At 39.0% G+C, this 15,772-nt stretch overlaps 1 protein-coding gene across 6 annotated transcripts in view; it reads right to left on the bottom strand.

Moving 5' to 3' along the window:
* TXNRD3 (thioredoxin reductase 3) overlaps positions 1-15,772 on the bottom strand; it is a 97,267-nt gene that overhangs the window by 48,694 nt on the left and 32,801 nt on the right. For 4 of the 6 annotated variants that reach the window (XM_036245424.1, XM_036245418.1, XM_036245421.1 and 1 more), the window contains exons 4-6: positions 14,577-14,681; positions 14,278-14,350; positions 12,467-12,586 (exon numbers count right to left, since the gene is read on the bottom strand). In XM_036245424.1, coding sequence (XP_036101317.1) covers positions 12,467-12,586; positions 14,278-14,350; positions 14,577-14,681 — 298 coding nt within the window. The remainder of the gene's footprint in view (positions 1-12,466; positions 12,587-14,277; positions 14,351-14,576; positions 14,682-15,772) is intronic. The other 2 variants (XM_036245419.1, XM_036245420.1) reach the window with 1 other exon arrangement.

The following is a 15,772-nucleotide window of genomic DNA, read 5'->3' as shown; positions in this document are numbered from 1 at the left end:
ATCTATGCTATCTTAGGGAAAGAGTTGTTCATAGATGTTTTCTTGGGTAATTCAAGCCAATTCTGGTTATTCACACTTTCTTAGAAGATTCTCCATTGCACAGAGATATTTAACATTCTCACCACTAATTTTTATAAAATATTTGTTTTATTTATAATCTGTAATTATATTTTTTTCCACGCCTAATGTTTCATATTTGTTCAAATTTTCTCTCCTTATTTTCTTGACTAAATTTACAAAAAGACTGCCTACTTTACTTGTATTTTCAAATACCCTTTTATCAATTGAATTTTAGAAAGGGGTGCTAACTCATTAATTTCTAAGTTTTGTTCTTGTTTTTGGTTTGTGGACTACCTATTTGGTATTAACTGCCATCATTTTGCTTTGCACTTCCCTTATAACTCTTTTTCTTTTCTTTTCTTTTCTTTTCTTTTCTTTTCTTTTCTTTTCTTTTTTATTGGTTAATCCTTACCCAAGAATATTTTTCCATTGATTTTTTAGATAGAGTGGAAGGGAGGGAGAAAGAAAAAGAGAGAAAAACATCAATGCAAGAGAGACACATCAATTGGTTTCCTCCCATAAGACCCTGAAGGGGGTGGGGGACAAACCTGTAACCCAGGTACATTGCCCTTGATCGGTAATCAAACCCATGACATTTTGGTCCACAGGCCAACATAATAACCCCTGAGCCAAACTAGCCAGGGCCCCTCATATATATGTATTTTTAATTCATTTTCTTTCTTTATTTTTGACATTATGTAATTTTTAATTTTTCAATTTCATACAATATTACATTAGTTTCAGGTGTACAACCCAGCGATTAATCATTATATAACTTACTAAATGATCACCCAAATAAATCTATCTACCACCATATATAGTTATTACAATATTATTGACTACACTCCCTGGGCTGTAATTTATATCCCCATGACTATTCTCAAACTACCAATCTATACTCCGGAATCCTTTCACCTTTTTCTCCCAGCCCCCTAAACCCCATCCCATCTGGCAACCATCAAAATGTTCTCTGAGTCTGTTTCTGGGCTGCTTGTTTATTTTGTGTTTTAGATTCCACATATAAATGAAATCATATGGCATTTGTCTTTCTCTGTCTGACTTATTTCATTCAGCACCATACCCTCCAGGTCCACTCTAGTTGATGCAGATGGCAAGATTTCATTCTTTTTTGTGCTGAGTCATATTCGATTGTATATATGCACCACTTCTTTATTCATTCATCTATTAATGAACATTTAGGTTGCTTCTATTTCTTGGCTATGGTAAATAATGCTGTAATAAACATAAGAATGTGCATGTCTTTTCAATTTACTGTTTTAGGTTTCTTTGAATAAATACGCAGAAGTGGAATTGCTGGGTCCTTCGATGTTTCTTGTTATATAACCTTTGTTTTCAACTCTATTTTTCCTGGTATAAGTATTGCTAACCCAGCTTTCTAGTTTGTTTGTTTCCATTATCATGAAATAGCTTTTTACATCATTTTACTTTCAATCTGTGTGTCTTTCGATCCGAAGTGTATCTCTTGTACACAGTATATGTAATGATATTGTTTTGTTACTCATTCAACATGCATAAGTCTTTTTTTTTTTTTATCCTCAACCGAGGATATTTTTCCACTTTTTGTACAGATAGAGTGGGAGGGAGAGAGAGGAAGGGAGAGAGAGAGAGAAACATCGACGTGAAGGGACACATCGAGTAGCCGCCACCCACACGACCAACCAGGGCCGGGGACAAACTGCAACCGAGGCACGTGCCCCCAGCGGGAACCGAACCCGGGTCTCTCCGGACCGCAGGCCGACACTCTAACTGCTGAGCCAAACTGGCCAGGGCTGCATAAGTCTTTTGATTGGAGCATTTAATCCACTTGCATTTAAAGTAATTGTTGATAAATATATATTTATTGTAATTTTATTATTCATATTGTTTATTTTTTCTTTTTCTTCTTCTTAAAGAAGACCCTTTAAAGGAAGATGATGGTGGGCAGGACAGGAGGAAGGATGAGTGTGTGAGAGAGTGAGCCAGTGTTTGAGAGAGAGTGAGTGGACGTGAAGGTGGATGACCAAACTCTTGCAGTGCAGAAACACGGAGCAGAAGGTTCCTGTGCTGTGGACGGGAGCAGCCAGTACTGTGGTAAGCAGCTCCTCAGGGAGCTTCTCCCTGCATTGCAAGGAGGTCCCACCATTTTGGAAGATCCCGGGTTTTCCCTGGGAGGAGGCAGTGGGAGCAGTTAGGGCCCAGCGACCTGAGCCCACCAGTGCACCTGGCACCATCAGACCAGTGGACACCCTGTGTGAACACAGATCAGTGCACAGTAGCGGAGCTGTCAAGGTGCGGGTTGCAGTTACTGCAAACAGCTGGTAGGCCAGCACCATCCCCCACAGTAGACGCCTGATCAGAGTTGAAATATACCCCCAGCAGCAGAGGCTGGGGAGCAGACATCTATCCCCAGGCAACAGAAGCACAGACCAGCAGCAGAGAAGCATCCTCAAAAACTACAGCAAAGGCTGAGCAGGAGCTGTGCCTCATTGGGCAGCAACACTCCCCAGTCACCAGCATCAGGGTCTGTGCAACACAGCTGCCAACAAGAGCAGAGGGAAGCCGGGGATCTAGAGAGACCTGTGTGACCCAGTGGCCCACAAGAGCAGTGCGAAGCAGGGGATCCAGAGGGACCTGTGCAGCCCAGCAGCCCACAAGAGCGGTGTGGAGCCTGGGATCCATAGGGACCTGTGGGACCGGGCAGGCCACAAGAGCAGTGTGGAACCAGGGCTCCAGATATACCAGTGCGACCCACCAGCCACAGGATACACTTGTAGCTGAGTCTCCAGAGGGGACTGGGCCATCCAGCTCCCCACGGGATCAGCGGGAAGTGGGGCCTCAAGAGAGGCCTATAGGACCCAGCCGCCTAAGGTGAGGTCAGGGAGTGCTGCTCCAGCAGGGCCTGAGCAATACAGCTACAGGTGGCACCAGCGACCAGTGGGGAACACAGCTTCAGAGGGGCCCATGCAATTCAGCAGCAGCACCTACCAGGACACACCAATACCAGCCCCCAGTAGTCAGTCCTCCAGGATGCACACAGGCAAGAGGCAACATGCAACAGAAATGTCTGGGAGGCACAGTAGCCTTATTTGATATACAGTGAGCTGCCTACACATCCAAAGATCCCTCACTGATTCTAGAGCTACCAGATGGATAGAATGGAAAGACAAAGAAACAACACCCAAAGGAAAGAATAAGAGGAATCAATAGAAAAGAAATATAGAAAATGGAAGAAACCAACTTGTCAGATAAAGAATTCAAAGCAATGATTTTAAGGGTGCTCAAACAATTTGGTGAGAACTACAAGCAACTTAATAAGAATTATGAAGAGCTCACTGGGAACTACTTCAGCTTAAGAAAAGAGGTAGAAGCTACACATAAAGAGGTAGAAGCTATGCATAAAATCAAGAGAAAATAAAGAATGACATAGCTGTTATGAAAAATACCTTAGAAGGGTTCATAGTAGATTAGAAGAAACTGAAGACCGGATCAGAGACTTACAAGACAAGGTAGAGGAAAACACCCAAATAGAGTAGCAAATGGAAAAAAAGTTTAAAAAGAAGGAGGAGAGTTTAAGGGAGGTGTGGGACAATATAAAACATAACATTCACATTATAGGGGTACCGGAAGGAGAAGAATCAGAGAAAGGAATAGAGAACCTATTTGACAAAATAATGACAAAAAACTTCCCTAACCTGGCAAAGGAAAAAGTCACACAAGTCCAGGAAACACAGAGAGTCCCAAGCAAGGTGAACTCGAGAAGACCCACAGCTAGACACACCATTAAAAAAATGGCAAACATTAAGGACAAAGAAAAAATCTTGAAGGAAGCGAGACAGAAAGTTACCTACAAGGGATCTCCCACTAGACTGTCAGTTAATTTCTCAATAGAAATGCTGCAGGCCAGAAGGGAGTGGCATGAAGTGTACAAAGTAATGCCAGGCAAGGGTCTGAATCCAAGACTACTCTATCCAACAAGGCTATCATTCAAAATTGAAGGAGAAATAAAGAGCTTCCCGGATAATAAAAAGCTAGAGAAATTTCCACCACCAAACCACCACTGCAAAAAATGCTGATGGGACTGTTGGAAGAAGAAGAAACCGAGAGAGGGAGAGAGAGAGGAACACAGAAATAAAATTAAAATGGCAACTAATAACCATATCAATAATAATCTTAAATGTAAATGGCTTAAATGCTCCAATCGAAGACACAGGGTAGCTGATTGGATAAGAAAACATGACCCATACATATGCTGTCCACAAGACATCCACCTCACAACAAAAGACTCACACAGGATGAAAGTGAAAAAATGTAAAAAAAATTCCAAGCAAATGGAAATTTAAAAAGCTGGTGTAGCAATACTCAGATCTGACAAGACAGACTTCAAAATGAGGGCTATAATAAGAGGAAGAGAAAGTCACTACATTATATTTTAAAAAATCAATCCAACAAGAGGATACAACCCTGGTAAACTTATATGCACCAAATACAGGAGCACCAAACTACATTTAAAAACTTCTGGAGGACATCAAGAGAGACATCAATAGCAATACAATCTTAGTGGGTCACTTTAACATGCCACTGACAACAATGGACAGATCTTCTAGACAAAAAATTAACAAGGACATAGAGTCCTTACAAGACGAACTAGATCAGTTGGACTTCATTGATATTTACAGAACGTTTCACCCATAAGCTACAGAATTTACATTCTTCTCAAGTGCAGAAGAGACATTCTCAAAGGTAGACCACATGTTAGGACACAAAGCAAGTCTCTACAAGTTCAAGAAGATGGAAATAACATCAAGCATCTTCGCAGATCACAGTGGCATGAAACTAGAACTCAATTACAATAAAAGCACACAAAAACATTCAAACACTTGGAGGCTAAATAGCATGTTAGTAAACAACAAGTAATACAATCAAGAATGAAATTAAAAACTTCCTGAGAACCAATGAAAACAAACACACAACAGCACAAAATCTATGGGAAACAGCAAAAGCAGTCCTGAGAGGGAAGTTCATAGCACTAGCGGCCTAAATTAAGAAACAAGAAAAATTCCTAGTTGACTTTCTAACCCTAGAACTTAAAGAACTAGGAAGTAAACTAAAAGAAAACCCCAGAGCAAGCAGAAGGAAAGAAATAGTAAAGGTCAGAGCAGAAATGACCAACATAGAGACCAAAAAAAATCTAAAAGATCAATGAAACAAACAGCTGGTTCTTATAAAATATAAACACGATCGATGAACCTTTAGCCAGACTCACCAAGAAACAAAAAGAGAGAAACCAAATAAACGAAATCAAAAGTGAAAAAGGAGAAGTAACAACTGACACCATAGAAATCCAAAGGATCATCGAAACATACTATAAACAATTACATGCCAACAAGGTGGACAATCTAGGAGAAATGAACAAATTTCTAGAAACACACAGCCTCTCAAAACTGAGCCAGGAAAAAGAAAACTTGAACAGACCAACAACAATGAAGGAAATTGAAGATGTAATTAAGAAACCCCCAGCAAACAAAAGCCCAGGCTCAGATGCCTTCACAGGGAAGTTTTACTGAACATTCAGAGAAGATCTAACACCTGTTCTCCTCAAACTATTCCAAAAAACTCAAAAAGACAGAACACTTCCAAACTTATTTTATGAGGCCAGCATAATCCCAATTCCAAAACCACAAAAAGACACTACAAAAAAAGAAAACTACAGGCCAATATCCCTGATGAACATAGATGCCAAAATCCTGAACAAAATACTAGCAAATTGAATCCAGTGATACATCAAAAAAATTATTCACCATGACTAAGTGGGATTCATCCCAAGACTGCTGGTACAATATTCACAAATCAATAAATGTGATACACCACTTAAACAAAATGAAAGACAAAAATCATATGATCATATCAATAGATGCTGAAAAAGCATTTGACAAAATCCAGCACCCATTTCTAATAAAAATGCTCAGCAATCTGAGAACAGAGGGATCATATCTTGACATAATAAAGGACATATATAAAAGACCTACAGCCATAATCATACTCAATGTGCAAAAATTAAAAGCATTTCCCTTAAGAACAGGAACAAGATAAGGATGCCCACTTTTTCCACTCTTATTTAACATATTATTGGAAGTCTTAGCCACAGCAATCAGACATGAAGAAAAATTAAAAGGGATCTAAATGGGAAAGGACGAAGTGAAACTGTCATTATTTGCAAATGACATGATACCATACATAGAAAACCCCAAAGACTCCATCAAAAATTTACTGGGCTTAATAAATGAATTTGGCAAAGTAGCAGAATACAAAATTAACATCAAGAAATCAATGGCATTCTTATACACCAAAGATGAACTCACAGAAAGAGAAACTAAGAAAACAATCCCATTAACCATCACAGCAAAAAAATTAAGATGCCTAGGAATAAACTTAAGCAAAGAAGTAAAGGACCTCTTCACAGAAAACTAGAGGTCATTGAAAAAAGAAATAGAGAAAGATATAAAAAAGTGGAAGCACATACTTGTTCATGGATTGAAAGAATTAACGTTATTAAAATGTCCATACTACTCAAAGAAGTCTATAGATTCAATGCAATCCCCATCAAAATACCAATGACATATTTCACAGAGCCAGAACAAAAACTCTAAAAGTTTATATGGAACCAAAAAAGACCCCAAATAGCCACAGCACTCTTGAAAAAAAAGAACAAAGTAGAAGGGATTGCAATACCGAATATCTGGTAATACTACAAAGCTACTGTAATCAAAACAGCCTGGTAGTGGCACAAGAACAGGTAAATAGATCAATGGAACATAACAGAGAACCCAGAAACTGACGCAAGACAATATGCTCAATTAATATTAAACAAAGGTGACAAGATCATACAGTGGAGTCAAGACAGTCTCTTCAATAAATGGTGTTAGAAAATTGGACAGCTACTTGCAAAAAATAAAGCTAGACCACCAACTTACACCACACACAAGAATAAACTCAAAAGGGATAAGAGACTTAAATGTAACTTGTAAATCCATAAAAATTCTAGAAGAAAATGTAGGCAAAAAATTTCAGGCATCATGTGCAACAGAATTTTCACTGATACAACACCTAAGTCAAGAAAAACAAAGGAAAAAGTGAACACATGGGACTACATCAAACTCAAAAGCTTCTGCACAGCAAAAGAAACAATCATCAAAATGGAAAGGGAACCCACCATATGGGAAAGCATAACTGCCAATGATGCATCAGATAACGGGTTAATATCCAAAATATAGACAGTACTCATACAACTCAACAAAAGGAAGACAAGGAACCCAATTTAAAAAGGACTGGGACCTAAATAGAAATTTCTCCAAACAAGACATACAAATGGCCAAGAGACATATGAAGAAATGCTCAATGTTAGTAATCATCAGAGAGATGCAAATTAAAACAACAATGAGGTATCACTTCACACCTACCCCAATGGCCACCATCAACAAATCATCAAACAAGTGTTGGAGAGAGTGTGGAGAAAAGGGGACTGTAGTACACTGCTGGTAGGAATGAAGCCTGGTGCAGCTACTATGGAAAACACTATGGTATTACCTCAATAAGTTTAAAATTGAGCTGCCATTTGACCCAATGATCCCAATTCTAGGATATTCCCTAAGAAGCCTAAAACACCAATTAGAAAGAATATATGACCCCTATGTTAATAGCAGCACTATTTACAATAGCTTAGATCTGAAAACAACCCAAGTGTCCATCAGCAGATGAGTGGATAAAAAAAATGTGGTACATGTACACAGTGGAATACTATGAAGCTTTAAAAAACAAAGATCTCTTATTATTTGAAATGACATGGAGGGATTTGGAGAGTATTATGCTAAGCAAAACAAGCCAAGCAGAGAAAGACAAATATCACATGATCTCATTTATTTTTGTGGAATATAATGAATTAAACAAACTGATGAATAAAACTGACCCAGAGACATAGAGGTAGGATACAGACTGATAAACCCCAGAAGAGTGGGTGTTGGGGGGGAAGAGATAAACCACAGAACTTATATGAATGTATGCATAACCAATGGACATAGACAACAAAGCTGGGGATGGAGCAGGGTGGATGGGGAGGAGGGTGTCAATGGGGGAAAAGGGAAAAACATCTGTAACCAAAAAAATTAATAAAATATTAAAAAAAAAAAAAAGACCCTTTAACCTTTCTTGTAATACTGGTTTGGTGGTGATAAACTCTTTTAGCTTTTCCTTGTCTGGGAAGCTCTTTATCTATTCTTCAATTGTAAATGACAGCTTTGCTAGGTAATCTTGATTGTAGGTCCTTGCTTTTCCTCACTTAGAGTATTTCTTGCCAATCCCTTCTGGCCTGCAGAGCTTCTGTTAAGAAATCAGCTTACCGTCTTATGGAAGCTCCACTGTAGATCATTGCTTTTCTCTTGCTGCTTTTAAGATTCTCTGTCTTTTACCTTCGGTATTTTAATATGATGTGTCTTAGTGTGGGCCTCTTCAGGTTCATCTTGTTTGGAATTCTGCACTTCATGGACTTGTACATCTATTTACTTCACCAGGTTAGGGAAGTTATCTATCATAATTTATTCACATCTATTTTCAACTCCTAGCTCACTGTCTTCTCCTTCTGGCACCCACATGATGCAAATGTTGGTATACTTGAAGTTTTTCTAGAGGCTCCTTATACTATCCTCATTTTTTTTTTTTTTTTAATTTTAGTTCCTCTCGCTGTTCTGATTGGGTGTTTTCTCCTTCATTATCTTCCAAATCTCGGGTTTGATCCTCTGCTGCTTCTACTTCACTATTAATTCCTTGTAATGTATTCTTCATTTTAGTGTATTCTTCATTTCTGACTGGTTCTTTTTTATGTCTTCTATTTATACTTTTATGTTTTCTATCCCTTTATGTTAAAGTTCTCACTAAATTCATCTACTCTTCCCCTAAGTTCATTGAGCATCCTTATAATTAGTGTTTTGAACACTGCATCTATTAGATTGATTGTCTCCATTTTGTTTAGTTCCTTTCCTGGAGTTTTTTCTATTCTTTCATTTGGAACATATTTGTTTGTCTCCTCATTTTTGCAGCCTCCCTATGTTCGTTTCTATGTATGAGGTAAAGTGACCTTATGTAATAGGTTGTCCTATAAGGTCCAGTGGTACAGCCTCCCCCATTTACCCAACCTGGGGATTCCAGGTGTGCCTCCCTTGTGGCCTGTGTGCATCCTCCTGTTATAGTTGAGTCTTGATTGCTATTGCATCTCAGTTGGAGGGATTTACCCCCAGGACTATTGGCTATGAGGACCGGCTGCAAACACTGTGGAGGATCAGCTGTGTCAGGGCCAAACCCACAGAGTAGGACTTACTTTAACAGGACTCTGGTGCCTGCTGAGTCTATGCCTGAGTGTGTAACTTGTAGAAAAGGTTGGGTGGTGCTTTGACATGGTCTGAAGCTGTCCACCAGGTACACTGGCCATGAGACCTCCCAGGAGATGCAAGCCAAGGTCAGCCACAATCTGTGCCTTGCCTGAGGCCGCCTGGCATGAGCTACAAGGCGATCTGCAGATAACTGCTTTCTGTGCTGGCCTTTGAGGTGCCCAGGAAAGGCCAAACTGTGAACTAAGGTCAGCTGCTGCTAGTGCCAGGTCTGGGGCCATTTAGTGAGAGGTATGTGGCACACAGAGGCCAGATGCTACTTGTTTGATCTTAGAAACATCCAAAGCATGAGCCAAGACAGGCTGTATATATGAAAAACCCACTGGAAATGTCTTGGGTTGGGCCTGCCAACTGGGTGGGGAAGGGTCTCAGGGAGTCACTAGGGTGGAGTGAACAGTGTTAGCCAGATTGATGGAGACTCAGATATGGTGCCCCGTTGTTGGCTCTGTGAGGTGCCGGCCTAAAAAAAGCCACAATGTCCTCTACTAGCACTTCTTTATGGGAGAAACCTGCCCCTCCAAGCTCTCACTCCAATGCCAGACTACTCAGTTCCTTCCTATATGTCTCTGGTGCCCCAGCACTGGAACTCAGAGTGACAGTCCGAGGAAGTCTGTGTGCAGGCCCTTAAAGAAGAATGTCTGGAACTCCAGAAAGCCCTATGTTCTGAATGATGGTTGTTCTGTAGTTTAGTCGTAATTTTGATGTGGTTGTGGTAGGATGCGAGTACCATATTTACCTAGCCACCATCTTGACTGGAAATACAATATTTTTTTTATCTATTAAAATTTTTCCAATCTATTTAAAAATTCCTATATTTTCAACAATTAGGAGAAGACTGCTCTCTGGTATCATACACACATACCCTTGCCTTGCTGTCCTCTCTATCACAGAAAGAGGTCCATTCTTCATGACCCTTTTCCCCATCAAAGAAGCATTCCATGCTTTCTCCCCTCTTGGACATGATTATTATAGAAACAGAATATGAACATTTTTAATTTTAAAAAGATATTTCTGAGCTTACCCAACTACCAATTCAAAATGTGCATACTTCAAATCCTATTCCATTTAGTCTTTTTGCAGCATTTCACTCAAATTAGTTCTCTTTGAAAACTCCCTAAGCCCTAAATCTTGTTTTAAAAATCTAATCCTTCCTGTTTTCCATGGTACAACTCTCCTGTTTTTTCTTCCTCTTCCTCACTTACTTACCTTAGGCATTAACATATCTTAAGATTCGGTCTCTGTCTTCTATTATTTTCCATCCATATATTCTCCCCAGTCTATCTCTCAGCAATTCCTAAGACTTTAACTATCACCTACAATGCTGTGACTCTAAAACCATTACTTTCCCAAAATTCTCGAGTACAAACCATCCCTAAATATCTATTCCACCAGTATGTTCTGAAGAAACCTTAAGTGGTATCCATAAAAAATAAAAGATTCTGGTAGAAGGATTCTTGAAAGTGAAGACTACCCAGAAATTAAACTGCCAAGTGGAGAGATCTCATTTTATCTACAAACAGTTGGTACTATAGTTTGCCCAAAAGCTCTCCACTGAGTTGACTGCCTGGGGAAATTTGTCAATAGGGTATATGTCCGGTTGTAATTCATTATGCTGCAAACCTGCCTGTTTTTCTATCTCAATGAATGCATTACATTTTCATCCAGACCCTCCTTTCCTGGATGCCTTTCTCTCCCTCACCCTCTACCTTACCAATGACCTGGATGGCCTTGAAGAATCACCTGTAAGTATCAGAAGCATCTATGAAACTCTATGTACATGTACAGATTTACTGGATCAAAATCTCTAGGGCAAGAGACAAGCTGCTGTAATTAAAAACAAAAAACAACCAAAAAAAAAAACTCCGTATGTCATTTTCATGATACAAATCACCATTCCACATCTAACCTGTCAATTTCATGCCTTAAATCCTCTAAATCCATCTCATATTCTCTCTAGTCAACTTCATGGTCTTTGTCTAGGCCTCATTATTTCTCCTCTGGGTTATTCAACAGTTCCCCACTTCACTTGTCTTTGGACTTGACCCTTCCCCTACCTACCTCCTGCTTTCTAAATTCCTTGGTGCCACCAGAGGGATCCAGAATCCAAACTAAGATTTATACTCCTGTTGAAACTCTTCAACAGTTCTTGCTGTTTGGGGGGTAAAATTTAACTACTCCAAATGGCATTCAGAGCCTTCATAACCTGCTTACCTCTCTAATCTCATTTCTCCCAACATCCCTCCTACATTCTTTATTCCAGACCATCACTTACCCCCCATACATATGTGTTCTCATATCTCCATAGTTTGGGTCAAGCTGCTTCCTGTCTTAAACGTTCTACTTCCCTGTGAGCTTCAAGGTGCAGCTCAAGGATCACTTTACCCTACCTCCAACCATCAAGGCTACATTAAGTGCACCTCAAGCTGATGCTCAAAACAGCACCATAAAATACAGTGCGCTGAATGACTTCTCTTTTCAAATAGACTATGTGCTGCTTGAGTTATATTTTCTTCATATCTATATCCTCAAAGCCTAACCAGTAAATGCTTATTGGATGAATTTGTTATCTTTCATTAACTAATATATATAACTACTGATAAAACAAAATATTATCACAATAATGGGGGGGGGGAATCTAAATAATGACCCTTGCTATTCTATTTTCTTTATACTTGAAAGAAAACTGGAAATAGGGATTATTCTCTCACATTCTTCTAAGGGTTTTTTAATGGCTATACCTGCAACAATTCCCTCCTATGCAATAAGGCCCATGAGAGGACCACCAGGTTTACTTGACCATTTCTGAGACCTCTGTCCCTGTTCCTGACAAACAGAAAGCTCCTAATGAGTGTTTACTAAACAAATTTTAAACTCAGCTATAAAAACAAATATAAGTAGCAAGTCTTTTTCTAAAGAACTTATTCTTTCTTCTTTTCTCCCAATCTTTATTTTTATATACTATTACCCACCTTGTTGATTATACTCCCAGCCAAATTTCCTTGAGTCACTTAATGCCTGTCCCAAAAGAGCAGCCTGATGCATCAGCTTCTTAGGAACACAACCTACATTTACACAAGTACCACCAAGACCTGAGGAAAAAAAATAGTTTTATTGTTTTGTGTGTGTATGTGTGTGTGGTTTTACACACATGCACAGTCAGTGTTATTAAAATGTGAAAATGACAAATTCAAATGGTTGTAGGGTCAACATCATAGGCCACAATAACATGCAAATGATTAACCCAAACATTTTAACCACAGGTCTGTGAAGGAGGCCCAAGGATGAGAATAAAAGGGATGTGTATCTGAACAGTTTTCTTGAAACAGTGTCCAAAACTTTCATTTGAGTCTGTCCTACAAAGGGATCAGAAATGTATTAGATTATTTACATACTATATCAATGGCCAGAACCCCAACTTTCAGCCTTTACCCTATGTAACTCCAAATCTTCTGAGTCAATAATAGGTCCACTGAAACTCTTGGCTATAATTTTTTGAGTAAGTTCAAATTTTTAAAAATAATTTTCATATTTTGTCAGGGTTCTGACAGGAAACTGATGACAACCTCAAGCTAGGTAACTAAGGTTTATAGAGACATATTACTAGGGTATAGGCAAGAAAAGCACGGAGGGATAAAACAACAATAACAACTACCAACAGTGGGCTCATCACAAACCCCATGTGCAGAGGTAAGCATACTGAGTAGGTGCCACAGACCAAAGAGGGGCTGTGGCCTTCCAAAGGAGATGAAGCCAGCTTGCAGCAACCAGCAGGGAAGGAGCCAAGAAAATGAAAAGTCCCAAGTCCATTCCCTTCCCTCCTTCTGTTCTTCTCCCATTACCCCAACTGAATAACTTCAACCAGAAGCCAGAGGGCAAGGATAGCAATTTATCAGCCTTCTGGGACACAGAGCAGGATAGAGACAATGAGGAATGTATTTGATCCCTGGCTGATTTAGCTCAGTGGTTAGAGCATCGACCTGCGGTCTAGAGAGATCCGGGTTCGGTTCCCACTAAGGGCATATACCTCAGTTGCAGTTTGTCCCTGGCCCTGGTTGGGTCGTGCGGGAGGCAGCCACTCGATGTGTCCCTTTTATGTCAATGTTTCTCTCTCTCCCTCTCTTCTTCTCTCTTTCTCCCACTCTATCTGAACAAAAAAATGGAAACATGTCCTCAGATGAAGATAAAAAAAAAAAATTGTATTTGAAGCATAAACAAAAAATATCCAGCACAAAATCTATGTGTTCTATTTTACAGTAAAAGAATGTGGAAAGGTGAACACTTTCATCTACAGCCAAGTCACAGGCCTGGAAGCTCACTGTACATTTTATTTAACTGACTTGGAATGAGCACACACACTATTTACTTGACCATCATGCAGCCATGAAAGTCAGTTATGAAATCAATGCAGAAACACAAAAAACTGTTACATCAAACATAAGTGAGCATGACACGGTCTACACTACAACCACAACTAAGTGAAAATATTAATGCAAGTGTGCAAAAATTATTATGACAAGTGTTGGAATACAAGGTCATGGAATTTTTTTTGGAAAATCTTCCCTAATTATTTTTATGTTATCTTTCCAAATCAATATTTGTTAACTATGCAATGGTCTTAGGCCAGTTACTTCACCTCACTGAGACCCAGTTTCCTCACCTATGAAACAGGCTAGTTATACCTCCTGAGATTATTGTGAAGGTTAAATGACATTAAACAAAGCCAAAAATATATTTAAAGAGCTGAGAACGACAAAAAAAAAAAAAATAACAAACAGCTTACCCCAGGATGTACCCTGAGGTGATGGGACCACAAAATCTAGCACCATTACTTTCTTTCCCAAAATGGCAGCTTCCTAGGGAAAAAGGCGACATATAAAGATTTTGTCATTTTTCTGACACTCCTCAATTTTTCTGTTCCCTAAATAAAAAGGCTGGGTTTGTGTCATAACATATTCTTCTCTCTTTATTAAACCAGCTATTACAATAAAAGCTTAGACTTTAACATCAAAATTGGCCTTTTTTTTTAAATAGAAGAAATTCTATGACAATCATCAATAAAATTATCTTCAAGTTTCATACCTGAGCACATGCAAGGCCACCAGAACCGCCACCAATGACGATGAGGTCATAATCATAGGTTGAATCTTCCTGAAGAAGCTTCTGTAATAAACCACTCTGATGTGCCTGTGGTTTGATAAAAGAATATGGTATGGCTTGTTTTAAGACTGTTTCTTTTTACCCTATGTTTAATCAGCATAGATTTCTTTTATAAAAATCTGGTCAGTGTGGCTCAGTGGTTGAGCATGGACCCATGCACCACAAGGTTGACAATTTGATTCCTGGTCAAGGCACATGCCCAAGTTGTGGGCCAAATCTCCAGTGGGGGGCATGCAGGAGGCAGCCAATCGATGTTCTCTCTCATCAATGTTTCTATCTCTCTCTCCTCTCCCTTCCTCTCTCTCTAAAATCAATAGAGAAAAAATATTTTTTTAAATCTTAATAACAATCTATAATTCATGTAAATTGTAATTGTAAATTTATCTGAATGGTAGTCAAATAAGGTCCAACTAGTTAGACTACATACCAAAGTACATGTCTGTTCATTCTCTCCTGATAAGTAGGCATGTGTCAAGTAACCCAGAAGTCATGGCTTTATATTTGCCAGATGAGGGCCTTTCCCTTGGTCTAATCATTAAAATATTATACCCAAGTACAATAAAATAGCCAAATACCATTTTTCAAAATCCTCTACATTTTGTTCACCTGTGTCAGGATTACTTTTGAAAACAATTCTTATGTATCATCATTAGGATATGCACTTCAACTTTTTCATGGTTTCTCATAAGTTGATCTATAATTTTCAGCTTACTAATAAATTTCCTATATAAAATAAACATTTTTCTTTTTTCTTTTCAGCAATGGTCATGAGCCTTGCTCTGTACTATATTTTCTTTTTCACTTGGTCCTCCTTGTGATCAGAAGTAACTTAGATGAGGTTAGAGGTTCAATATGTGATTTAGCAATAGTTTTCTTTATACGAAGTCAGTTGCTCAATCCTATTATGTTGGCTTCAGAAACACCATGCTGGAATCAGCTCATCCTTGGAAGCACAATGGACATGCTATGAAACTACAGGACTTAATAGATGCCACATGGCCTACTGAAGAATGGATGCCCATGGAGGCTTTTGGCACATTCTGAAAAGGACTCCTTTGGCCTTGTTCCTTTTAGGTGCCCTTATAGAAAGAAGTCTGTCTCCTAAGCATCTGTCTCCT

The sequence above is a fragment of the Molossus molossus genome, unplaced genomic scaffold (assembly GCF_014108415.1).
Source record: "Molossus molossus isolate mMolMol1 unplaced genomic scaffold, mMolMol1.p scaffold_m16_p_6, whole genome shotgun sequence".
NCBI classification, from domain to species: domain Eukaryota; kingdom Metazoa; phylum Chordata; class Mammalia; order Chiroptera; family Molossidae; genus Molossus; species Molossus molossus.
The sequence above is the reverse complement of the archived record's forward strand: the minus strand, read 5'-3'. Positions and strand labels throughout refer to the sequence as shown.